Here is a 24,889-nt window from a genome sequence, read left to right as displayed (position 1 = left end):
TTCCATTCCTCTCAAAAATGTTAGAGAAGGCTGTTGCTCAGCAACTCACTGCCTTCCTGAAGACAAACAATGTATACGAAATGCTTCAGTCTGGTTTTAGACCCCATCATAGCACTGAGACGGCACTTGTGAAGGTGGTAAATGACATTTTAATGGCATCGGACCGAGGCTCTGCATCTGTCCTCGTGCTCCTAGACCTTAGTGCTGCTTTTGATACCATCGATCACCACATTCTTTTGGAGAGATTGGAAACCCAAATTGGTCTACACGGACATGTTCTGGCCTGGTTTAGATCTTATCTGTCGGAAAGATATCAGTTTGTCTCTGTGAATGGTTTGTCCTCTGACAAATCAACTGTAAATTTCGGTGTTCCTCAAGGTTCCGTTTTAGGACCACTATTGTTTTCACTATATATTTTACCTCTTGGGGATGTTATTCGAAAACATAATGTAAACTTTCACTGCTATGCGGATGACACACAGCTGTACATTTCAATGAAACATGGTGAAGCCCCAAAATTGCCCTCGCTAGAAGCATGTGTTTCAGACATAAGGAAGTGGATGGCTGCAAACTTTCTACTATTAAACTCGGACAAAACAGAGATGCTTGTTCTAGGTCCCAAGAAACAAAGAGATCTTCTGTTGAATCTGACAATTAATCTTAATGGTTGTACAGTCGTCTCAAATAAAACTGTGAAGGACCTCGGCGTTACTCTGGACCCTGATCTCTTTTGAAGAACATATCAAGACCATTTCGAGGACAGCTTTTTTCCATCTACGTAACATTGCAAAAATCAGAAACTTTCTGTCCAAAAATGATGCAGAAAAATTAATCCATGCTTTTGTCACTTCTAGGTTAGACTACTGCAATGCTCTATTTTCCGGCTACCCGGATAAAGCACTAAATAAACTTCAGTTAGTGCTAAATACGGCTGCTAGAATCCTGACTAGAACCAAAAAATTTGATCATATTACTCCAGTGCTAGCCTCTCTACACTGGCTTCCTGTCAAAGCAAGGGCTGATTTCAAGGTTTTACTGCTAACCTTCAAAGCATTACATGGGCTTGCTCCTACCTATCTCTCTGATTTGGTCCTGTCGTACATACCTACACGTACGCTACGGTCACAAGACGCAGGCCTCCTAATTGTCCCTAGAATTTCTAAGCAAACAGCTGGAGGCAGGGCTTTCTCCTATAGAGCTCCATTTTTATGGAACGGTCTGCCTACCCATGTCAGAGACGCAAACTCGGTCTCAACCTTTAAGTCTTTACTGAAGACTCATCTCTTCAGTGGGTCATATGATTGAGTGTAGTCTGGCCCAGGAGTGGGAAGGTGAACGGAAAGGCTCTGGAGCAACGAACTGCCCTTGCTGTCTCTGCCTGGCCGGTTCCCCTCTTTCCACTGGGATTCTCTGCCTCTAACCCTATTACAGGGGCTGAGTCACTGGCTTGCTGGGGCTCTCTCATGCCGTCCCTGGAGGGGGTGCGTCACCTGAGTGGGTTGATTCACTGTTGTGGTCATCCTGTCTGGGTTGGCGCCCCCCTTGGCTTGTGCCGTGGCGGAGATCTTTGTGGGCTATACTCAGCCTTGTCTCAGGATGGTAAGTTGGTGGTTGAAGATATCCCTCTAGTGGTGTGGGGGCTGTGCTTTGGCAAAGTGGGTGGGGTTATATCCTTCCTGTTTGGCCCTGTCCGGGGGTGTCCTCGGATGGGGCCACAGTGTCTCCTGACCCCTCCTGTCTCAGCCTCCAGTATTTATGCTGCAGTAGTTTATGTGTCGGGGGGCTGGGATCAGTTTGTTATATCTGGAGTACTTCTCCTGTCCTATTCGGTGTCCCGTGTGAATCTAAGTGTGCGTTCTCTAATTCTCTCCTTCTCTCTTTCTTTCTCTCTCTCGGAGGACCTGAGCCCTAGGACCATGCCCCAGGACTACCTGACATGATGACTCCTTGCTGTCCCCAGTCCACCTGGCCATGCTGCTGTTCCAGTTTCAACTGACCTGAGCCCTAGGACCATGCCCCAGGACTACCTGACATGATGACTCCTTGCTGTCCCCAGTCCACCTGGCCATGCTGCTGCTCCAGTTTCAACTTCCACCTGACTGTGCTGCTGCTCCAGTTTCAACTGTTCTGCCTTATTATTATTCGACCATGCTGGTCATTTATGAACATTTGAACATCTTGGCCATGTTCTGTTATAATCTCCACCCGGCACAGCCAGAAGAGGACTGGCCACCCCACATAGCCTGGTTCCTCTCTAGGTTTCTTCCTAGGTTTTGGCCTTTCTAGGGAGTTTTTCCTAGCCACCGTGCTTCTACACCTGCATTGCTTGCTGTTTGGGGTTTTAGGCTGGGTTTCTGTACAGCACTTTGAGATATCAGCTGATGTACGAAGGGCTATATAAATAAATTTGATTTGATTTGATTTGATCAAGTACAGGAAGATGAGAGGAACACAAAACTAATCAAACTGGCCAAAGGCTTAGTCAAACAAACCAAAATCCTACCCACATTATAAAAATAAATATATGTTTTATTGTCACATACACTAGATGCAGTGAAATGTGTTTAACAGGGTCACTAATAATAGTACAGCGCCCCTGGATCAAATTAGCATAAAGTGCCTTGCTCAAGGGCACGTAGACAGATTTTTCACCTTGTCGGCTCAGGTTTTCGAACCAGCAACCGGCCCAATGCTCTAACCGCTAGGCTACCTGCCACCCCTCTACTGTATCTTATGGTGTACACAACACCTGCATAACTGTCTATTTCACAACACCTGCCCAAATCACAGTACTGACATCACTCAGATTACTAGGCAGCAGTACTCACCTGAAGCAGGTCATCATCAGCAGCATCGCTTTCTACAGGGTTCATAAATCCAAACCAGAGGAAGGAAGTGTGTGTGTGTATGTGTGTGTGTGTATGTGTGTGTATGTGTGTGTGTGTGCATGTATGTGTGTGTGTGTGTCCAAAGCCTGTCACTGCAGTGTGCAGATGCAGCAGATGTGAGAGTGACTGCGTGTGCATCTCTCTACCACCAACAGCAAAGTGTCTGCAGAGAAGCTAAGAGCTGGATAGGGACTGAAAAAACGATCATAATCAACAATGAGATGCAAAAAATGTGTGTGTGTGTGTATAAGTCTCTCAGACACACAGAAAGTGCCTGCGCACACAAAAGTGTTTATTTTCTACTTCGCTATCAATGCTGAGAAGAAAGAAACGTGATATTCCCTGGGGATTTTGACAGTTTCCCTCTGTACCGGAGGGATAAATGGGCTGCGTCCCCAAATGCCATCCTATTACCTACATAGTGCACTAGTTTAGAGAAGAGCCTGGTCAAAAGTAGTGCACCTTATAGGGAACAGGGCGCCATTTGGGATGTTCCCATGGAGTATGCAAACCAAACTGACATCTCCAGCCTGAGGAGGATTTCAAACAGGCAGTCCTCACCACGAGACAGCCCACTGGTGACATCTGATCAAAGTCATTGAGCTTCACCACATAACTGATTCTGTTCCTGCCACCATTCTGAGGAAAAAGTATGAGGAAAGCAGTTTTTCTATGAAATATTGATTGTTACGCAATTAAATTGCTCTTGTTCCTCCAATGCAGACCTATTGTTGTTGAAGACTACCATATCGATTAATACCTCAGCCAGGGCTTGTATTTATAAAGCATCTCTGAGTAGGAGTTCTGATCTAGAATCAGGTCCCCCCTGTCCATATAATTATATTCAATATGATCTAAAAGGCTAAACTAATCCTATATCAGCACACTTACTGGTCCTGGTCGATTAAACACACTAAGGTCTATTCGACTCTCCCCAAGCTCATTTCTGTGTAGTAGAACACTAAAACACAAAGGGTATTGGTAGACCACTTGACCACTTGAATATGATTAATTACAATGAACATTCAAAGCTCCCCCTGTGGGTAAAATCAATTGTTCTGATTCAATGCACAGTAAGTCATCCAGGTGAGCTGAACTGAACCGATCAATCTAAATGGGCGAGATGAATTTTGGATTGCTCAAAGGGTTCCGTTTTCCAGGACTGTGGAGGGTGGATCAGTTTTAATATTGCATATATATTGTAGCTTCTATCAATGTAATTGTCTGCATCATTTCCAATCCGCCTTATATATTTTCATATAAATATATATATTATTTTAAATATATACAATACCAGTCAAAAGTTTGGACACACCAACTCATTAAAATGTTTTTCTTTATTTTTACTATTTTCTACATTGTAGTTTAATAGTTGAGTACATCAAAACTATGAAATAACACGTATGGAATCATATAGCAACCAAAAAAGTGTTAAACAAATCCAAATCTATTTTAGATTCTTCAAAGTAGCCACCCTTTGCCTTCATGACAGCTTTGCACACTCTTGGCATTTTCTCTACCAGCTATTTGTATTTATTATGGATCCCCACTAGCTGCCAAAGCAGCAGCTACTCTTCCTGGGGTCCAGGAAAATTAAGGCAGTCTATACCATTTTAAAAACATTACAATATATTCACAGATCTCTCTGTGTGCCCTCAGGCCCCTACTCCACCACATATACACATTACTAAGTACGTAAGTAAGTAAGTGTAAGTGTTTGTGTGTGTGTGTGTGTGTGTGTGTGTGTGTGTGTGTGTGTGTGTGTGTGTGTGTGTGTGTGTGTGTGTGTGTGTGTGTGTGTGTGTGTGTGTGTGTGTGTGTGTGTGTGTGTGTGTGTGTGTGTGTGTGTGTGTGTGTGTGTGTGTGTGATACGCCAATATTGTGCTGCTTCTCAGTCCCCGCTGTTCCATAAGGTGTTTTTAAAATGTAATTTTACAGCTTGCGTCAGTTACTTGATGTGGAATAGAGTTCCATGTAGTCATGGCTCTATGTAGTACTATGTGCCTCCCATAGTCTGTTCTGGACTTGGGGATTGTGAAGAGACCTCTTGTGGCATGTCTTGTGGGGTATGCATGGGTGTCGGAGCTGTTGTGCGTGTTGACATGCATTCAACATGTCAATAACCTCTCATAAATAAAGGTAGTGATGAAGTAAATCTATCCTCCACTTTCAGCCAGGAGAGATTGACATGCATATTATCTGAGCCAATTGCAATTTGCAATTGCAAAGGCACCTGCCCACACAACTGAACAGTAGTCAAGGTGCGACAAAACCAGGGCTTGTAGGACCTGCCTTGTTGATATTGTTGTTGAGAAGGCGGAGCATCGCTTTATTATAGACAGACTTCTCCCCATCTTAGCTACTACTGCATCAATATGTTTTGACCATGACAGTTTACAGTCTAGGGTTACTCCAAGCAGTTTAGTCATCTCAACCTGCTCAGTTTCCACATGATTTATTACAAGATTTAGTTGAGGTGTAGGGTTTAGTGAGTGTTTGGTTCCAAATACAATGATTTGAATTTTAGGAATATTGTGGGCTAACCTATTCCTTGCCACCCACTCTGAAATTAACTGCAGCTCTTTGTTGAGTGTTGAAGTCATTTCAGTCACTGTAGTAGCTGACTTGTATTGTGTTGAGTCATCCTCATACATAGGCAGTCTGGCTTTACTCAAAAATGTAGATTCTTCAAAGTAGCAATATTTAGCCTTGATGGCAGCTTTGCACACTCTTCTCTCAACCAGCTTCATGAGGTGGAATGCATTTCAATTAACAGGTGTGCCTTGTTAAAAGTTCATTTGTGAAATGTATTTCCTTCTTAATGAGTTTGAGCCAATCAGTTGCGTTGAGACAAGGTAGGGGAGGTATACAGAAATACTCCCTATTTGGTAAAAGATCACGTTCATATTATGGCAACAGCTCAAATAAGCAAAAAGAAACTACAGCCCATTATTACTTTAAGACATGAAGATCAGTTAATGAGGAACATTTCAAGAACTTTGAAAGTCTCTTCAAGTGCAGTCGCAAAAACCATCAAGCGCTTGAAAATGGCCCTCATGAGGACCACCACAGTGAAGGGAAGACCCAGAATTAACTCTGCTACAGAGGATAAGTTCATTAGAGTTACCAGCCTCAGAAATTGCAGCCCAAACAAATGCTTCACAGAGTTCAAGTAACAGACAAATCTCAACATCAACTGTTCAGAGAAGAATCAGGCCTTCATGGTCCAATTGCTGCAACAACAACAAAAAAACACTACTAAAGGACACCAATAAGAAGAAGAGACTTGTTTGGGCCAAGAATGAATCATGAGCAATGGACATTAGACCGGTGGAAATCTGTCCTTTGGTCTGATGAGCCCAAATTTGAGATTTTTGGTTCCAACCACTGTGTCTTTATGGGACGCAGAGTAGGTGAACGGATGATCTCCGCATGTGTGGTTCCCACCGTGAAGCATAGAGGAGGAGGTGTGATGGTGTGGGGGTGCTTTGCTGGTGACACTGTCTATGATTTATTTAGAATTCAAGGCACACTTAACCAGCATGGCTACCACAGCATTCTGCAGTGATAGGCCATCTCATCTGGTTTGCGCTTAGTGGGACTATCATTTGTTTTTCAATAGTGCAATGGCCCAAAACACACCACCAGGCTGTGTAAGGGCTCCAAGAAGGAGATTGATTGAGTGCTGCATCAGATGACCTGGCTTCCACAATTACCAGACCTCAACCCAATTGAGATGGTTTGGGATGAGTTGGACTCCAGAGTGAAGGAAAAGCAGCCAACAAGTGCTCAGCATATGTTGGAACTCCTTCAAGACTGATGGAAAAGCATTCCAGGTAAAGCTGGTTGAGAGAATGCCAAAAGGATGCAAAGTTGTCATCAAGGGAATGGGTGGCTACTTTGAAGAATAGAAAATATATTTTGATTTGTTAAACACTTTGTTGGTTACTACATTATTCCATATGTGTTATTTCATAGTTTTGAATGAGTTGTTGTGTCCAAACATTTTTTTTTAAATATATGTTTTCCCCTAACCCTACCACCCCTCCCCTAATTTAAGTAAACTAATGGACAACACTTAGGCTTCTACTTCCAGCTCATATAGTACATACTATATACATTTTACAGACACAGTATATTTTACATTAGTTATCCTTTGTTTGTTTCTATTCCCATCCTTCAGCTACCCTCAACCCTTCCATCTCTGAACAGAATCCAATTTGGATCTATTTGCCATATATGATATTCTATTTGCCATATCTTTTTCAAATGTGCTGTGATGTTTCACAAAAAGTTTTGAACCTATATACATTTTACGGACATCCCCCCCCCCCCAGTACATTTCAAACTCTCCCTCGTAGGGTAAGCATTAGAATAGTCTAAATCGCCTCAATATTTGCAGCCATAGGTGACAATATCTCTCTAGGAGCTGATCCGTCGTCAGTATTGTGGAATCATTCTCTTTCTAATGACGCACTTAGTGAACGTTCTCTCTATGTGGTGTTTTGGGAAACGTATGTGACAACTTTGGCCGTTTTAGGAACAATGCATTGTTCAAATATTCGTAAGCTTAACGGGAAACCGGGCCCTTTTCTGACCCGACCATGACACAATGCCACAAAGAGGCAGCATGATAGCATGTTATAATCAGCTGATTGGTACCTGACGCTGTCAATCAGCTGCTGATGGTCCTCATTGATTAAGATGTCTGGGAGGGCTTCAGCTAGGTTCTCCACGTTCCGCTCGGCTGCGTACTGCTTCAGAACACCAAACAGCTGTTCCTTTATATCTGGCTCATCACCAAGCACCTCCTCCACCTGCAAGAAGAAGATAAACACAACTTCCTGTTGACCTCTTTGGGCTTCTGAGTGTGGAGACCTCCACAGATGGAGACACAGACAGAGACAGAGTTGGAGACAGAAACAGACACAGATGCAGAGACAGAAGACAAAGATGCAGGCACACACCCCTGCCACCCACACACCTTCTTGTTAAACTCCAGGGCCTTGTGTGCACGGTCCTGCCTGATACTATCCCCGCTCAGTGACACCTCCCTCATACTGTGGCTGAGGCGCTTGATCCTCCGTCTCATACTGAGCACGCCCAGACGCAGTGGGCGTCCCTGTGCCACCTTGATCATGGCCGCCGCCGTTTCGTGATGCTTGACGGGGATCCCGTTGACCTCCATGACGTAGTCACCGGCCCGGAGGCCGCTGCGGCCCGCCGGGGAGTTGGGCAGGCAGTCATCCACCAAGAGGGGGCAGTCTCCCACGATGGTGAAGCCGAAACGGCCGTCGGGGCCTGGATTGATGTCCATCTAAGGAACCGTCAGATTAGAATTAGATGTGAAGACAATAAACTGTCTATTTGATAACTATCTGCATGGAAAGTAATGGAGATTGTTTTGAAAGTACATGTCATTTTGCCCTAGACTTATGTGTTACCCAGCTCACAGTTCCAGATCAGTAGTAGTGATCACACTGAGGCTTAGGTAACATGCAACAACACTGTCACAACCAACTCCTATCTGCCTTTAAAAAATGTCTCTAGTGAAAAACCGAGGTCAAATGTCCACTATCTGCATCACTGAAGCCTAAATGATTTCCCAACTGTTCCAGACCTGTTCTATGCGTGACACCACTCCGATGCTGGGGGGTACAGTCTTCAGAGTCTGTGCCAGGGCCACCAGGGCCTGGGTGCTGAGAGAGGACACCTCCTGGCCCTCGATGTCCACCACCTGGTCCCCAGGCTGCAGGCCCGCCAGGTAGGCACTGCTGCCCTCAATCACAGACAGGATGTAGCTGGGGCCCGCGCCCCCCAGAGTGAACCCAAACTCCTCCGGCCAGTTCTGATTGGTAGCCGGGAGGGTCAGGTCTGGAGAGTAGTCAGGATTGGGTTGGTTACTTAAGCCTGTTATACATAGCCTGGGTGCCAGTCTGTTTCTGCTGTCTTGACAACTCCTTATGGAACATGTTTGACTTGGCAATGACAGCAATGTAGTTGACAAGAGCACAAACAGATCTGGGACCAGGATACTTCTAACACAAACACTGCTATTACCAGGGTCTAGAGTCCATGCCTTTCTCAAATACTATCCCCAAATATACCAGATTACAGACCCAGTCACATGCACGCCTCCTGCTGTGGTAGAATGGTAAAACCTCATGGGTCCTTATTTGTTTTTACACCAGTAGGAGGCGTGGCAGGAATTCAGGGACTATAATGAGAATCCAGGTTTCCCCAAATACACTGGTGGAGACCCAGGTAAGACCACGGTCAGACCTGCCTCTGGACCAGGGATCCAAAGCAGGGTCTGATAACCCGGGATGACCTGAACACACCAAAGACAGAGCCAGGTAAAACCAGGGTACCTTGATGTATTTGGGGTATAAGAGTGTAGATTATTTTAATAACAATGTCATGCAATGTCACATTATGATACCATTTAAATGGAGACTCAGCGATATGAGCAGCTGTGTGAAGAACCAAAGATACTGGAGAGTGAGTGCCATGCAAGAGGCTGCACTTGTGAGCATGCACACCACAGAGCATCTGCACATGTTCACGAGAGTTTGCGTCACTCTCCTGCAACATGATAGCTGCGTGACAACAACTGCGGAGGAGATTTGCCTCTTGCTTCGCGCTCTTTGATGTTTTGGAAGTCGTCCCGATCTGCTAATGGTACATTTGTATCGCTGAGTCTACCTTTAACTACATTGTAGTCTCTTTTCACAGTTGCTTGTCTCAGAGGCGGAGACAAGTGGCAGTGAAGACACTACTACAATGTAGCTGTACTTGACTGACCTGGGTTGAAATACTTTATCTGGGCTTGATTGAGCTTGCCTGGCACAATGGAACCAATGGAATAGTTGCAAAACTACAAACCTTACCCATCTGGAACCCCAGGCAGGCTAAACCAAACGCTAAATGTATTTGAACCCAGATCTGGGACTTGAAACTAGTTTAAAAGTCTTACTGATATTCATTGGATTATTCATTGGAGGACAGCCCATTTGTTGACGGAAAGCATCATCTGAATGGGCGAGAGAACCAGAGACTGAAGCGTCACAAGAATGAAATGGGTTGAGAAGGTTTTTCTGCTCTTAAGGGACATCCACAATGGTCGAACACAATGATATCACTTTTTAACAGACACTATCATACCTCCATAGTATAACGCCCCGCTTGGAGGGTTCGAGAGTGGAACATCAACTATTGGAAAAAACTTGACTTTATTATATAATAGCGATCAATGAGAAATAACCCAATCAATAACAAATATACTTTTATTTTGAAGAGTGAATATAGTCAATGTTTCGAGAGATCAAATATTAGCACCACATAGTTTTGAGCCCACCTGTCCTCTCCGTCAAGAACAGGTCAAACTGAATACGTTTCCACCATATTGTTTTTACAGATCAACCTGCTTTAAGACCAGTGATCATGATGGACAGAACATGAGCAAATGATGCTGTTTTAGACTGTTGGGACTCAGCCTATGTCTGTCATAGCTTTCTGTTCTGAACTGCTGGCCCTCCCCTGGTCACTGGCCTCATTCTCATACTGCAGTCAGTGGGTGCCACTCAATACTCCACAAAATGGCTTCCTATTCTCGTCTCCTCACACTCATCTGCACTGATCTGAACAGACGCGATAGCTGAAGGCAAAGTGGCAGATCGAGGCCTATCAAAATGACTTGCTTTATCTTGTCAAGTTGTTTCAGATCAGTGCAGTTGAAGGAAAGCTGGATACAAGGAGAGGAAACATCTTTAGATTATTGAGATGTACCCATTCATTCTCCTCACTCTCTCCTGTACCAGATTGTTAACCTCCTAACACTGAAGTCTACAGCCTCAGCCTTATTCATTTAATAGGCCATATGATGATCCTATGAGGATTCATGTTTAATGAAAAGATTAATAGGTTCCATGACTACAGCAGGCAGTTTATGCAATTTCAATGATTGAAGTGGCAATCTTTCTCTCATTATGAAGGGGTGCATGAAGACACACACACACACACACACACACACACACACACACACACTCTCTCTCTTTCTTTCGCCCTCTGTCTCTTTCTCTTTCTGTATCTCTCTTTTTCTGTCTCTATCTTTCTCTCTTAGAAACGGGTGCATGAAGAGACACACACACACACACACTCTCTCTCTCTCTTTCTCTCACTCAGTACCAATGTGTAAAGGTAGCCTATTGTATGTGGATTTCTTAAAGTGAACAAGAAATGGATGGTCAGATCAGTTTGAGACAATTCAAAGGAGAAAAGCTGGCAACAGTGGCATCATTACATAGTTCTACACTGACTTTGCAGGGAAAATAACAAAGTGATGGTGTTATGAAAATGTACGAGCCCCGGATTATCTGAATAAAAGTTCCGAACACAGTGAGAACAGGTCGTTCTATATTTCACGTTGTAAGTATTGTATGTATTGTGTCATAAAACAACTAAGTCTAAAGTAACGTGTCAAAATAAATTGGGACATCTAGACCTGTGAGAAAGTACATTGGTTAAATCAAACATTTCTTTCTCCGATGTACCAGGACACGCAACCCCACCGTCGAGATTAAACTTCCCACGGCCTTCTTCTCTCTTCTCCAAATCTGAAATACTTCTGAAGCCCGCGACCTAGATACACACACACAGCTTTAGTCCTTTTGTTCTCTTCTGTCTCTTCTCCTCCTCTCTTCAGAAGAGAGGGATGAAGCAGATAAGAGGAATAATGAAAAGGAATTAAAGACTTACAGAAATCTTTGGAGGCACCGCGAGGTCCAGACTTGCTCTGGCGCAGCGAGAAGCGGCCTTTGCGGCTCAGAAAGCGCCTCATCTTGACGCTGGTGGTGTCTACTGAGATGTCAAGGTTTGCGAGGACACGTCCAGTCAACGGCCCAAAGTCCCCGTCTCTGGTGCCCAGTCACGCCCTTACCCTCTCTCTGGCTCCTGTACCCAGCTCCAGCACCCCCACCAAGACCTACAACCCAAACCCTCTCAAGAGGTCACATCAGCATACAAGTAGGCTGATGTCTCCCTTTCACGGATCAAAGAACCAGAGATATGAGGCAAAAGAGGAGAAGGAGGCTGGGAGAGAGAGGAGACGGTCTGTAAGTCAGGCTCCCCATTGCAGGTAAAAATCTGCCGGCCCACAGCCCTAGCTAGCTGCTATCGCGGAGCGCCCATACAAAAACTGGGACACTTTGTCCTCTAATGATTCTTTCGTGAGAAAAGGTAGCGCGAAGCCCCATTTTTCTATAAATACCTCTGCCTCTCTCTCTTTCTCACACACTCTCCTCCTACCCTCTCTCGCTCTGGTTCTTTCAGATGGGGCCCTCTCTAAGGGCTGAGGACTGACCCAGAAACAGTGAGGAGAGCCAGCCAGGGACACTTCTCACTGATTAGAGCGTGTCAACCTCAGTGTTGAGGCACTGTAGTCTATAGGCAGTAGGCACACAATGGCTCCTCAAGGTTCATCTAGGAAACTGGAGATTGAGGGAACAGGTTAGAGGTAACACATTCCAGGTAGCATACCATCCTTACATTCCTGAGGCGAAGAAAAGGAGCAAGGCTGGTGAATGTCTATTATACCTGATGGTAACTTCCAGAACCTTGGCTGAGGATCAGCACGAGAGCAATCCTGGTTCCCTGTTAGACACTGACGTCAAGCTTGCACCCCCCCCAATCTGGCTACCTGAAAGTGAGACCTGTTCAATTTCAAATCACCCGTTACAGTACTCTTGTAGATCTGAAGTGATAGCAATATGGTGATAGCTCCACCTTGCACTGCAATAGGGAATGTGGACCAGCCATCGCATTGTTTACATATATAACCTTTCTGATCTAGTGTCTAAGAGTAGGGGTGAGGTGTCAGTTTTAAATTTGGCAGTATCCCTCAGTATGAGCCCTGAGGAAACCATTTCCTATTGGTAACAGTGTTCACCCCTCCGGGGCTGACTTGACCTCAATGGAATCGTGATCAGTGTGTTTCCAGTGGGAGATGCAGGCAGCAGCACTACAGCTGTGGAGTGTCCTCTGTTCTAACAGTGATCATGGCTCATGTGAAACTCTGCCAAATACATCTCTAGAGATGATCATGTTCAACAACATACAGTATGAGGAAACTAATCAGGGAAACAGTGATTGTGATGTTTGAGTAGGTGTGTCTTTGATTGGACACAACGTAAGCAGAGTAAGGTTTAGTTATGAATGGCTGGATCACCATGCCAGTATACAATACAACGGGCCAGAATCAATGCTTTGTTTAGTAGAGATGGGGACATACTCATTAGGTGTCTAATAATTTACTGTATTTACTTTGCTAGCCACAGGCATGACAACAAATCCCCCATGGGGGGGGAACACAATTATATTTCCTAATTCCACAACCAAAAATAGTTTGTACAAAATACTTCAAAGGCAACACAATTGCAGAAAAATATACATCAATACACCATTGGCATTACATCATGTGAAAATGCCCTGTTCATCTTACAGTAGAAGACTATGGGGGATTTTGGACTTTGATAAGGAAAAAGCCAAAGACATGGTTATACGTTTTGTTTCAGGATTGTTTTATTCATATCAAGTAGCCTGATCCCATTGCATCTATGATAGTTCAATGGACTCTCTCAGAGTAAAGGGCAGCTGTACAAAAAACCCAGAGGGGTGAAAAGATTTGTCTTCATTCTGACAGTCTTGAGAGAATGTGAGCAAAAAGCATGGGAGTAAAAAGAGTGAATGAGAAAAGTAAAGAGAGAAGAGACAGAAGGCAACAACAACCACGGGCAAGGTGAGCAGCAAGGCTGCTTTGTCCTGAATCTGCCAGGCTGATGAATCCACTCCCGCTCCTCCATCTGGGGCTCACTGAGAGCTGCTGGGTTGCCCACGGCAACTGTAAACACCAGACCCAATCAATCGATCAATAACTGAATCAACCGATCACTTCTCAACCTGCTTTTCAGTCAGGTATACAGTATATTTTTCACATCCACAGGACAAAGAAATTCCTTTTAGTCTTCTGCAGAAACTCAATCCTCAAAGATGACATACAAAGTTGTACTGAAAGTAGCATTTATTCATTCCACGCAAACGGAGCCAGTCAAGTAATAGATCACAGCATTTGGCAGTAGTGAGGCGTCTGTCCGTCTACTGTAAGGGTGATGTGTAATGGAGACACATATCAGCAGTACAGTCCAACAGCATCAGATCACAGTCATATTCACTGGGCAACCAAGAGTAGAAATTGTCTAATAAGAAATGCTCATTTAGTTTTTTCCGTTGCCAAACGTTTTAATATGGTATGCCCTAATGAATACAATCCAGAGACTCTCACGAACAATCACTAAAGCATTTTAAGTCTATGGTCAAGCATAAGAATATTTTATAATGACTCTGTCCAAGGTAAACAACTCCAGTCATTAGGTAGTATAATTGTTTTAATTAAGGGCGGGGTGTATTTTATAAAGTTGACATCTCCTGGTGTAATGTCTAAGTGTAACAGAAACAGTGAACATTCTAGGGCTTTTGAGACTATCAAGGCAAAAGGTAAGTACTTGAGCTCCTGTGACCTCGCTATAAGCTTACTGTTCGTACCTTGTGATTGGTTGCGCAGTGTTGACAACCAATGGCATTACAGTTAAGTGTACTAAAATGAAGGCAGCTCCACTTCTGTCCAAGTAAAACTTACACTTCAGTCCTCCTTACTTCAGTGACTTAAGACATAATACTCTTCCAATAACTGATTGCAATCCTTACCCAACAGAAATGGACTAATACTGTCAAATAAAATGTCAAACTTTATACAAACAGAATCTTTCAAACTGTCCATAATACAAGCTAACTCCTCAAACATAGACCAATGTTCCCATTCAAAGTCCTGAGTTCTCATAAGAAACTCTTCATAAGACATTCTGTTCTTATAAAAACACACCGTATTCATAACTCATGCAAAGTCCTGAGTTTTCATAAGACACTTCATAACACAAAGAAATCATATAATGACTGTCTGGATCTCCACCTCCTCCGATGACGTAATAACAAACTCCTCCTCCTGCTGCTGTTCCATCACCTCGACCATGTCCTCGGCCCCCGATGTTGTTACCATGGTGACCGTGCCATCGGGCGTTTCCAGTGCGCCGCCTCCTGCCAGAAGGGTTCCATCGCTGATGGCCGAGGCCAGGGTCATGGCGACCTGCGCGGTCAGGTTCTCAGGCGTCGCTATGGTGATGGTGTCGCCACAGTCGGAGATGGATGTGCCCTCGTCCATGGAGACATTGCGCACAATGATTTGGTGGCCGCCGATGCCACCACGTGATTGGTTGACGATCTGCTGCACCACCTTCATGATGTGGTTGCCCATCTGAAAGGTGGGTAGAGCGGGGTGAGTATTGAGATGCCTTCTTAAAGTCTACCTAATAGTTGATTTATCTATGTCAGGGATCATCAACTAGATTCAGCTGCTGCCCGATTTTGTCCTGAACGGATGGTCAGGGGGATGAAACGTAGACTGTAAATTGACCACAAAAAGTCCAAACATATGTTTGACTAAAATATAAGCATTTCAAGACCTGCTTATATTTGTATATGATCACATGGGAATACTTGGGAACAGATTCCTTAAATTAAAATCACTTGGAGATGGTTTCCTGGTGTTTTTACAGTCTTATGTCCAGCAATGAAAATCTTTAAAAAAAACACATTTAGTTAAAAATACATTTTGCTCAGAAAACTTGAGGGGCCAAATAAAACCACCCGCCAGTTGGGGAATGAAACTAAGTTTCAGTGCAATTTTGAAATGTAGACAGATCAGTTGTTGGATTTTTTTGTGTTATGATGAACTTCACAGGGTGGCGAGGGTCTTATTATTCTGGTGACATGATGATCGATGCTTGACAGCCGTTTGACATGTACATATATTCTCTCTCTTATCCATAATAATCTGATCATGTAGACTAGCCTACCTGCAATGTATCTGAGAGCTGTTGGCTAGAGCGCACGTGCCAGAGGAGGCATATTTGCTATTTAACAGTTTTTGGTAGAGTTGAAAATGAGATGAAAACACATTTAACTTTAGATTTTTATTCGGTATATGAAAAAGTAAGCCGGGAAAAAAAACGACATTTTGAAGGGCCTCCCGGGTGGCGCAGTGGTCTAAGGCAGTGCCACCAGAGACTCTGGGCTCGAGCCCAGGCTCTGTCGCAGCCGGCCGCGACCGGGAGGTCCATGGGGCGACGCACAATTGGCCTAGCGGTGTCCGGGTTAGGGAGGGTTTGGCCGGTAGGGATATCCTTGTCTCATCGCGCACTAGAGACTCCTGTGGCGTGCCGGGCGCAGTGCACGCTGACCAGGTTGCTAGGTGTACGGTGTTGCGCTGTGTTAAGAAGCAGTGCGGCTTGGTTGGGTTGTGTTTCGGAGGACGCATGGTGCCCGACCTCTCCCGAGCCCGTACGGGAGTTGTAGCGATGAGACAAGACAGTAACTACTAATAATTGGATACCACAAAATTGGGGAGAAAAAGGGGGTGAAAAAAAAGGACGTGTGCACTGATATCAGCAACAAGTCAGTTTGGTGGAAACACTGGTGGATAATCTGCAGATTTTCTTTATGCAGATTTGATATTTGCATGAAAATCTGTCACCAATTGGATGGAAACTTGGCTTTGGTCGCATGTTAAATATATGTCTATGACCAAGCAAACCGTGAAAGGTGTTTATGTGTAGGGAGGCGAGCGCGTCTAAGCCATCAAGACATAAAACCACTAGAACACAATTTCTTGGCTCCAGGAGAAATAGGAGAGCAGAGCACTGACCTGATTCTGGTTGTCTTGGATGAGAGTCACCTCCTCGCCCTCGCCCTGCCCCTCCTCCTCCTCCTCCTCCACTCCTGGGGCCTGGGGAGAAGAGACAGGACACGTGAACTACAGAACCTTCCATACATACTGACAGCATCATTTATGAATGTGATGATGCATCTCATTTCTGTGAGAAAAATAGATGAATATTCTATGAACAACTGCGTTTACATCAGCACCTTGTCTGTGTTGGTGCCTAAAGCTCTGCCAGGTCAAGTTGAAACATTCAGTGAATTCAGCAAAAAGTCTGGACATATTACTTTCACATTTTCGGCAGTGTGGAATGGGTAATAGATCCATAAGGAGAATAACCCCCCGCCCATCTATGAATGGTCTCACCCTAATGATGTATTCCTGGGTGTCAGCCACCACAGAGGAGAACTCCACCAGCACAGCGTGGGGGTCGTCTGACATGATGGCTGCTGTGGCCAGGCTGTCTGCAGACACCTGCTCCTCTGAGACCAGCATGCCTTCCTCCCCAGACCCCTCCTTCTGGCCAGCATAACAGCCACCTGGACACACAAACACATCAATGTAATCCTGTGTAGTGCTATTTGGCTGTTTGCTTGTGTCAATTGTGGAATTGATAACATGTATAGGCTAATATGGAAAATTGATTACTTCATCAATTAAAAAATCAGGGCCATTGTCAGCCTATCCAAAGTAATGTAAGTCGGGAGTACACGCATAAAGAATAGTAACACTAATATCACTGATAAGATCAATGCCAGATACATCGGATTCTATGAATCTGACATTGATTTGAATGCTATACATGACCCAGGAGACAAGTGTTAATCATCCTGACCTTTGGCACGTAAATGGCGGTTGAGGGTGCCATGCTCAGCAAAGCCCCGCCCACACTTGTGACACTTGAAGGGCTTCTCTCCGGTGTGATGGCGGATGTGGCGCACTAGAGAGCCCTTCTCCCTGAAGCCCCGCGAGCAGAACTGGCACACGTACGGCTTCTCCTGGGCGTGCGTCCGCTGGTGCACCTGCAAGGCATTCTGGGACAAAAGGGGAGGGGGGAAAAAAATTATGAATTAATCGACATCTGTTAGTCAACCAATTCACTTCTGACATGCGAGAAAAATGACTGAGATAACCGCTCAAACGAAGAAGCACCCCGAAACTTGACTTAACATTAGCAGACTCCTGCCATTTAAGAGACTAAATAAAACTTACGAATTCAACAACTTTCAGTCGGAATATTTTGCCTGCTCACGGCCTCCTTGGTTGAAATAAAAGTTGAGTATGAACAAACCTTGGTCTTGTATCCCTTGTCACAGCTGTTGCAGTTGTACGGCCGTTCCTCCGAGTGGGCCCTCATGTGTTCCCGGACGTGTCCGATGGTCTTGTACAGCTTGCCGCACTCACCACACTTATACCGCCTCTCACTCAGGTGGACCTCCATGTGCTTCTTCAACAGGTAGCCTGTCAGGAACTCTTTCTGACACATCACACACTTGAAGGGCTTGCAGCCTGCAGAGAACACACAGATGAGCTACTGTAGGTCGTGTTCATCAGTGAACGCAACAGGTAGTCCCTCCCCTTCAGACCGGTTTCCTTGGAGACTAATGAACACGACCCAGGGAGAGAGAGACACTGGGGAGATTTGAGAAAATGTAATAAACATGGAATACATGATATAGACGTATCTGATTTTGAAACCTTGGCTGAATCCTCTTACCACCCCAATCATTTGATATCAATGGATCACCTATGGTGTGTGTGTTGACTAATGATGTAAAGAAACAATGGGTTATGCCGAGACTATCGTTAAAGGAAATCATTAAAAAGAAATGGAGACAGTGGTCTTACCGAGGTGACCTTTGACATGGAAGCGGAGGTAGTTGAGCGCCTTAAAGGAGCGACTGCAGTGAGGACACTTGTGACTTTTAGACGGCGGCAGATCCTCCTGCTTGTCAGATGTGTCCTACATGGCAGGGCAAGGGACATACACCATGTTTTATCAACCTCCTGCTGTAGGTGAGAGTATACACCATGTTTATCAACCTCCTGCTGTAGGTGAGAGTATACACCATGTTTATCAACCTCCTGCTGTAGGTGAGAGTATACACCATGTTTATCAACCTCCTGCTGTAGGTGAGAGTATACACCATGTTTATCAACCTCCTGCTGTAGGTGAGAGTATACACCATGTTTATCAACCTCCTGCTGTAGGTGAGAGTATACACCATGTTTATCAACCTCCTGCTGTAGGTGAGAGTATACACCATGTTTATCAACCTCCTGCTGTAGGTGAGAGTATACACCATGTTTATCAACCTCCTGCTGTAGGTGAGAGTATACACCATGTTTATCAACCTCCTGCTGTAGGTGAGAGTATACACCATGTTTATCAACCTCCTGCTGTAGGTGAGAGTATACACCATGTTTATCAACCTCCTGCTGTAGGTGAGAGTATACACCATGTTTATCAACCTCCTGCTGTAGGTGAGAGTATACACCATGTTTATCAACCTCCTGCTGTAGGTGAGAGTATACACCATGTTTATCAACCTCCTGCTGTAGGTGAGAGTATACACCATGTTTATCAACCTCCTGCTGTAGGTGAGAGTATACACCATGTTTATCAACCTCCTGCTGTAGGTGAGAGTATACACCATGTTTATCAACCTCCTGCTGTAGGTGAGAGTATACACCATGTTTATCAACCTCCTGCTGTAGGTGAGAGTATACACCATGTTTATCAACCTCCTGCTGTAGGTGAGAGTATACAACATGTTTATCAACCTCCTGCTGTTCCCCATTGACTAACTCACCACCATCTCCTCAGCCTCCATCTCCACACACTCCTCCATCACCTGGATCTCTGTCATCCTGCCCTCCATGTCCCTGACCTGCAGGACCTCTTTAGGCATCCCGTCCAGTGCCTGCTCCTCGGCCTCCTCCACCTCCTCAGTGACTGCCTCCAGAGCGATGCCAGAGTTGATGATGGCCTGGCAGATGAGGTTGTCCCCCTCGGCCACCAGGGCATCTGCCTGAGCCTGGTCCAATATAACCTAGGGATGGGGAACCAGACAAGAAAAGTGGGTCCAACGTGGCCCTAGGAAAAATGTGTAACATCCAAAGAGGTTATATTAAACATCAGAGATTTGGGATACAAAGGAAATGCTTGAGGGTGGGTTTCTCTATTTTCTTTCATCTGCACTGATGTGATAGAAATGGACAGGCATTCACAACATGGCCTTTACCTATCCTGTGATTTCAGATCACTACAAATTAACAGGTGTGAGAGGAGACGAGTAAGACATTTTACAGTACTGGAATGCATCCAGATCTCCACACACCTGCTGTTCCTGCCCTTCTCCCTCTACCTCCATGTGGAAGTGGACCTCGTGGATGACTTCCTGTCCTCCGCTGTCAGTCTCCACTACGCTGACCACTGCCGCCTGCGCTTCCTCTTCCTCCTGCTGCTCCACTTCCTGCTGAGCAGCCAATGAGGCGGCCTCTGCCTCTACTCCTGAAATACAAATATGACACCATCAATACCTATATATTTCCCTGTCCAGCTACTTATCTACCGATAGATCCATATATTTAATCTTTCTATCCATATATTTACCTTTCCATATAGTAATCTCCCACTTTCCATATAAACAAAAGTACACTACCAGTCAAAAGTTTTAGAACACCTACTATTGCAAGGGTTTTTCTTTATTTTTACTATTTTCTACATTGTAGAATAATAGTGAAGACATCAAAACTATGCAATAACACATATGGACTCATTTAGTAACTAAAAAAAGTGTTAAACAAATCAAAATCTATTTTACATTTGAGATTCTTGAGGTTCATGCGGTAGTCACCTGGAATGCATTTCAATTAACAGGTGTGCCTGTATCCTACCATCTATCCATATATCTATCTATCCATGCATGCATGATCCCTCAATCTTTTGACAGACTGCTACCTTTCTGCTGTCCGTCCTTGCTGACGAGGATCTCCTTGTACTGGTTGAAGCGGATCTTCTCAGTGCATGGGGTGATGGACTTGAGATGTCTGGTCAGAGCCCCTGACTCCCTGAAGGAGAGCCCACACAGGTTACAATGGTACGGGCGCTCGTCTGGGGGAAGAGAGGGAGAGAGACTGATGATGGAGATAGGAAACAAAGCTGCATGTCACATGCAGAACAATCTCATTCTGAGCCCACCCACTTCCAGTCCACTGTACCTGTGTGACGGCGGTTGTGACGAATCAGGGAGCCTTTGGTGCGGAAGGCACTCCCACAGAGCTCGCAGGGGAAATTCTTATTCTCACTGTGGGTGATCATATGGGTTCTCAAGATGTTTGTCTAGAAAAAAGGTAGACAGAAAAATAGGTTTGTTTGATTGAGCATAAACAAGGGAAGAACAAAATCACTGACAGTCATGATTTCCAAACTTTCTTCCAGACTAGACAAGGTAGTGACAATCTGTACGGGTTCATTCTCAGATCTATATCAACAGGAAGCACAGGTGGAATACAACTCACCGTTTTGAATGTCTTCTCACATGTTTGGCAAATGTAGCGTCCATCTTTGTTGACCCTGTAGACTGGCTTGTCTGCACCGTCAGGGCTGTGGGCCTCGGTCCCCTCTGTTTGGACAGTAGACTTCCCTGTGCCACCCCTCTTCCTGCGACTTCGAGAGGAGTAGCCTTCAACTTCTACCTCACCTGAGAGAACTTAAGGCTGGTTAATTCAGTTCCCTCAAATAATTTAACCCATTTAAAAAAAAATGTTTTTACCTTTATTTAACCAGGTAGGCAAGTTGAGAACAAGTTCTCATTTACAATTGCAACCTTGCCAAGATAAAGCAAAGCAGTTCGACATATACAACGACACAGAGTAAAACAAACATACAGTCAATAATACAGTATAAACAAGTCTATATACAATGTGAGCAAATGAGGTGAGAAGGGAGGTAAAGGCAAAAAAGGCCATGGTGGCAAAGTAAATACAATATAGCAAGTAAAACACTAGAATGGTAGTTTTGCAATGGAAGAATGTGCAAAGTAGAAATAAAATAATGGGGTGCAAAGGAGCAAAATAAATAAATAAATAAAATACAGTTGGGAAAGAGGTAGTTGTTTGGGCTAAATTATAGGTGGGCTATGTACAGGTGCAGTAATCTGTGAGCTGCTCTGACAGTTGGTGCTTAAAGCTAGTGAGGGAGATAAGTGTTTCCAGTTTCAGAGATTTTTGTAGTTCGTTCCAGTCATTGGCAGCAGAGAACTGGAAGGAGAGGCGGCCAAAGAAAGAATTTGTTTTGGGGGTGACTAGAGAGATATACCTGCTGGAGCGTGTGCTACAGGTGGGAGATGCTATGGTGACCAGCGAGCTGAGATAAGAGGGGACTTTACCTAGCAGGGTCTTGTAGATGACATGGAGCCAGTGGGTTTGGCGACGAGTATGAAGCGAGGGCCAGCCAACGAGAGCGTACAGGTCGCAATGGTGGGTAGTATATGGGGCTTTGGTGACAAAACGGATTGCACTGTGATAGACTGCATCCAATTTGTTGAGTAGGGTATTGGAGGCTATTTTGTAAATGACATCGCCAAAGTCGAGGATTATTAGGATGGTCAGTTTTACAAGGGTATGTTTGGCAGCATGAGTGAAGGATGCTTTGTTGCGAAATAGGAAGCCAATTCTAGATTTAACTTTGGATTGGAGATGTTTGATATGGGTCTGGAAGGAGAGTTTACAGTCTAACCAGACACCTAAGTATTTGTATTTGTCCACGTATTCTAAGTCAGAGCCGTCCAGAGTAGTGATGTTGGACAGGCGGGTAGGTGCAGGTAGCGATCGGTTGAAGAGCATGCATTTAGTTTTACTTGTATTTAAGAGCAATTGGAGGCCACGGAAGGAGAGTTGTATGGCATTGAAGCTTGCCTGGAGGGTTGTTAACACAGTGTCCAAAGAGGGGCCGGAAGTATACAGAATGGTGTCGTCTGCGTATAGGTGGATCAGAGACTCACCAGCAGTAAGAGCGACCTCATTGATGTATACAGAGAATAGAGTCGGTCCAAGAATTGAACCCTGTGGCACCCCCATAGAGACTGCCAGAGGTCCGGACAGCAGACCCTCCGATTTGACACACTGAACTCTATCAGAGAAGTAGTTGGTGAACCAGGCGAGGCAATCATTTGAGAAACCAAGGCTGTCGAGTCTGCCGATGAGGATGTGGTGATTGACAGAGTCGAAAGCCTTGGCCAGATCAATGAATACGGCTGCACAGTAATGTTTCTTATCGATGGCGGTTAAGATATCGTTTAGGACCTTGAGCGTGGCTGAGGTGCACGCATGACCAGCTCTGAAACCAGATTGCATAGCAGAGAAGGTATGGTGAGATTCGAAATGGTCGGTAATCTGTTTGTTGACTTGGCTTTCGAAGACCTTAGAAAGGCATGGTAGGATAGATATAGGATATAGTCTGTAGCAGTTTGGGTCAAGAGTGTCCCCCCCTTTGAAGAGGGGGATGACCGCAGCTGCTTTCCAATCTTTGGGAATCTCAGACGACACGAAAGAGAAGTTGAACAGGCTAGTAATAGGGGTGGCAACAATTTCGGCAGATAATTTTAGAAAGAAAGGGTCCAGATTGTCTAGCCCGATTTGTAGGGGTCCAGATTTTGCAGCTCTTTCAGAACATCAGCTGAATGGATTTGGGAGAAGGAGAAATGGGGAAGGCTTGGGCGAGTTGCTGTTGGGGGTGCAGTGCTGTTGACCGGGGTAGGAGTAGCCAGGTGGAAAGCATGGCCAGCCGTAGAAAAATGCTTATTGAAATTCTCAATTATGGTGGATTTATCAGTGGTGACAGTGTTTCCTATCTTCAGTACAGTGGGCAGCTGGGAGGAGGTGTTCTTATTCTCCATGGACTTTACAGTGTCCCAGAACTTTTTTGAGTTAGTGTTGCAGGAAGCAAATTTCTGCTTGAAAAAGCTAGCCTTGGCTTTTCTAACTGCCATTAACCCATTTCAACTGGGCATAAAAGTCAAAACAGGAGGAAATTGGGTTTCTGACAGAATATAAAGTCTTTGCCATGAGAAGAAACCTTAAATCAATCAAATAATGTCTTATCAGTTACGGACAGATGATACTGGAGGGTGCCAGAGTGCAAAAAGTCAAGGAACATTGACTGACCGTTGTTGTTGGACTTGTCTGGTTCATCTGAAGACAGTCCACTTCCATCCATTCTTGTCAAGGTAGCAGAGGTTCCATCTGGGGCAAAAACCTGACCAAACAAACGTTTTGACATATCACCCCATTAAATTTATGAATTCTCAAATCTAAACCGAGTAGGCACCGGGTGTACAATTGCCCGGGCAAGCCTACCTCTTGGTTGTCATCTCGGGGTTTATTGACGGGCACCTGAGGTTCCTGTGCCCGCGTGCAGTTCTGCTGAAGCTTGTGCTGGATGAATGCCTCCAGCGTACAAAACTCGGACTGGCAGCGTCCGCACTTGTGGACATCTTCATCTGCAAGTGAAATGCGTGAAAAACATGCGTATAAGAAGAACAACACACTTAAAAATAAATTGTAAAACGTTCAATGTTGTTGTTGACTGGCTAGCTAATTAATTGACACATGCAAGTGATTGGACATTGACATAGCGAAGTTAGCTAGCTACTGTAGCAAGTGCAGCCGCCAGCTAACTTAGCTAATGTTAGCATATTTAGCAAGCCTAGCTGGCTGGCAAGGCTAAAACCGATAAGTGTAAAGTTAAACTACAATCCGAGGATGCAAACTAACTAAATCTGACCAGCGCGACCTACACTAGTTGGCTAGCTAGGTGGATAGATAGATAGCATTGACCCGATACAGCGCAAGCAAAGATGTGGCGCAAGCTAGAGTGCACCGACCTTATTTTGTCGCCTACCAAGCAAGCTAGCTAGCAGCTAAATAAATTGAATCAATTGGAGTGGGCCTACATATATGACAATAAAAATATATGACTGTTTTTGCACGTAAACTGTCTTTACCTTCATCTCCGAGAGTTGTTTGAATTGTGACGATGTTGTTGCCGTGATCCGTTTGCTCGCTCACTGTTTCTGCCGTATTATTATTTTCTACATTCATGTCGTTTGAGTTCTCCGTCTCTGTCGCAACGCTACTCGAGAGAAAACATGGCGGATTTACGACCTCG

General features: G+C 44.7%; 2 protein-coding genes across 7 annotated transcripts in view; both read right to left on the bottom strand.

The window, feature by feature from the left end:
• grid2ipa (glutamate receptor, ionotropic, delta 2 (Grid2) interacting protein, a) overlaps positions 1 to 12,123 on the bottom strand; it is a 68,126-nt gene extending 56,003 nt beyond the window's left edge. For 2 of the 4 annotated variants that reach the window (XM_042319214.1, XM_042319215.1), the window contains exons 1-5: positions 11,646 to 12,123; positions 9,865 to 9,921; positions 8,509 to 8,762; positions 7,873 to 8,205; positions 7,551 to 7,705 (exon numbers count right to left, since the gene is read on the bottom strand). In XM_042319214.1, the coding sequence (XP_042175148.1) occupies positions 7,551 to 7,705; positions 7,873 to 8,205; positions 8,509 to 8,762; positions 9,865 to 9,921; positions 11,646 to 11,727 (881 nt within the window). In that variant the 5' untranslated portion in view covers positions 11,728 to 12,123. Of the gene's footprint in view, positions 1 to 7,550; positions 7,706 to 7,872; positions 8,206 to 8,508; positions 8,763 to 9,864; positions 9,922 to 10,052; positions 10,101 to 11,645 lie in introns of all 4 variants that reach the window. The other 2 variants (XM_042319213.1, XM_042319212.1) reach the window with 2 other exon arrangements.
• Positions 12,124 to 13,950: 1,827 nt separating this feature from the next.
• On the bottom strand, positions 13,951 to 24,876 carry e4f1 (E4F transcription factor 1). Of its 3 annotated transcripts, none has more exons than XM_042319219.1 (14): positions 24,726 to 24,876; positions 24,079 to 24,221; positions 23,887 to 23,977; positions 21,241 to 21,431; positions 20,941 to 21,061; positions 20,681 to 20,833; positions 20,058 to 20,230; positions 19,572 to 19,769; positions 18,565 to 18,679; positions 18,008 to 18,225; positions 17,552 to 17,750; positions 17,083 to 17,255; positions 16,702 to 16,782; positions 13,951 to 15,252 (listed from the first exon to the last, which is right to left on the bottom strand). In XM_042319219.1, the coding sequence occupies exons 1-14, from the start codon at positions 24,820 to 24,822 to the stop codon at positions 14,884 to 14,886; spliced, it is 2,322 nt and encodes a 773-aa protein (XP_042175153.1). In that variant the 5' UTR covers positions 24,823 to 24,876; the 3' UTR covers positions 13,951 to 14,883. The 3 variants fall into 3 exon arrangements, with proteins under 3 accessions (XP_042175153.1, XP_042175151.1, XP_042175152.1); XM_042319217.1 differs by having other exon boundaries at positions 19,530 to 19,769; positions 24,726 to 24,875; XM_042319218.1 differs by having other exon boundaries at positions 19,530 to 19,769; positions 21,241 to 21,422; positions 24,726 to 24,875.
• Positions 24,877 to 24,889: the final 13 nt, after the last annotated feature.

This window comes from Oncorhynchus tshawytscha, unplaced genomic scaffold (genome assembly GCF_018296145.1).
Source record: "Oncorhynchus tshawytscha isolate Ot180627B unplaced genomic scaffold, Otsh_v2.0 Un_scaffold_1341_pilon_pilon, whole genome shotgun sequence".
Classification (NCBI taxonomy): domain Eukaryota; kingdom Metazoa; phylum Chordata; class Actinopteri; order Salmoniformes; family Salmonidae; genus Oncorhynchus; species Oncorhynchus tshawytscha.
Note: the sequence above shows the minus strand (reverse complement) of the source record. Positions and strands in the feature narration are given on the sequence as shown.

Excerpts from the sequence above, each read along its gene's own strand:
- e4f1 (XM_042319217.1), bottom strand. The coding sequence starts at position 24,822 with ATGAATGTAGAAAATAATAATACGGCAGAAACAGTGAGCGAGCAAACG. Across the intron at positions 18,226-18,564 it reads CCATGTCAAAGGTCACCTCG|GCTGCAAGCCCTTCAAGTGT; the intron begins GTAAGACCACTG and ends TGTTCTCTGCAG. Across the intron at positions 16,783-17,082 it reads CCCAGGAATACATCATTAGG|GCCCCAGGAGTGGAGGAGGA; the intron begins GTGAGACCATTC and ends TCTTCTCCCCAG.